The 1,435-nt window shown below is 35.4% G+C and overlaps 1 protein-coding gene across 1 annotated transcript in view; it reads left to right on the plus strand.

Annotated features, from left to right (window-relative positions):
• LOC129253789 (uncharacterized) overlaps nt 1-1,012 on the plus strand; it is a 10,179-nt gene extending 9,167 nt beyond the window's left edge. The window contains exon 5 of the mRNA XM_054892216.2: nt 1-1,012. This exon is cut by the window's left edge and continues 372 nt beyond it. Coding sequence (XP_054748191.2) covers nt 1-263 — 263 coding nt within the window. The 3' untranslated portion in view covers nt 264-1,012.
• Nucleotides 1,013-1,435: the final 423 nt, after the last annotated feature.

A 1,435-nucleotide genomic window follows, 5' to 3' on the forward strand; every position in this document is an offset into this window, starting at 1 on the left:
CGCCCAGCAAGGCGAACTCTGATTGGTGGGAAGTTAGACGCAGCTGCGGTGACGGCTGCCAATCAACAGTGCCGATGAACTATGAGGTTTACGAGCATCACCATCATTTGTATCCAAACGGTGTCGAATACGAGTCAGAGACGACGTCACCGCTCACGCAAGATTATTACGTCACTAATATGTCATTCATTGAGCAACAAGAATCAAGATGGCAATATCTGACGGGTCAACACCACACTCATGTTTCTTTGCCACCACAATGAGGACAGTGAGCTGTCTCAATGTGACTTTATCATTATTTTATGAATATTATATTGGTATTAGCACAACGTTTAAAAATTATGAATTTACCGGCAACAGGGTAACAAATAATGACAACACATGGTAACTTTCCATCTGCAAAAAGTTCTTGTCTTGCAAAATGTTAATCACTAACTTCACCGCTATATGCCATACTTTGGTCAGTAATGTTAGTGCAAAGATTGGATATATTCATTGTATCATTGATGTTAGACACTCGCACCAATTATATGAGATATGTATAAAGCAAATCATACAGACAAACACTAATGAAATGAAACGCCATCTTTATCAACCAATCTGGTTAAAGATTGTTTTCTGTCAAGCTACTTGCCTTCCGCTTACCAAGTTGTAAATCAAAGTAAGTTTAATTGCATCAAATAGGTCCCAAATTGAAATTTATTTAGCTCCATTATGGAAAGCCATTCACTACACATTTCGTCATCTCACAGTAACCAACATATTGTCGAATTTACTATTCATCATACAATACAATGAATTTAAGTTGTCAAATTTATATTATATTTAAGCTAAATGGTTCTAATCATGCTAATGGAATAGTACAATTTAAAGCATCATGCAAAATGACAAATGTTTTCACCTGAATGTTGGTAATTTTGAAATACACTGTAAATTCAAAATCATAATGTGTTATTTTGAACAAAGAGTATATATTGTTATATGTGAAATAAATATATTTAAATGCCAGTGATTTTGATCTGTTTTTGTGGCGATTTTGTTCATTGTGTTTTGCAGAATTTGCAAATGATACGTGTGTATGGGCAATATGTTCTGGGAGGGGGTATTCCATCTAAATTTACCCTCTAGAAATCGTAATATTAGTCATACAATATACTGATGACTTAACAAAATATTGGCCGGTTGACCGAAAATGAGGTTGTCTTTAGAAGGTGTGTATCTGCACAACGCCGAAATCAATTAAACAACACTTGGCACACCATACACCAATGTTTGGTGAACAAAAGTTTCATTGTCGCGACGTTGTCTGTTTCAATTTTGGATTACGCGGAATGAGGATGGCGTAGTAAGCCATTTGGGAAGAAAGGGAGATATAGTATGACCTCTAATCCATACGAAAGAATATTGAAATTTATCATGTTATCACTGTCATTTA

Source organism: Lytechinus pictus, chromosome 2 (assembly GCF_037042905.1).
Source record: "Lytechinus pictus isolate F3 Inbred chromosome 2, Lp3.0, whole genome shotgun sequence".
NCBI classification, from domain to species: domain Eukaryota; kingdom Metazoa; phylum Echinodermata; class Echinoidea; order Temnopleuroida; family Toxopneustidae; genus Lytechinus; species Lytechinus pictus.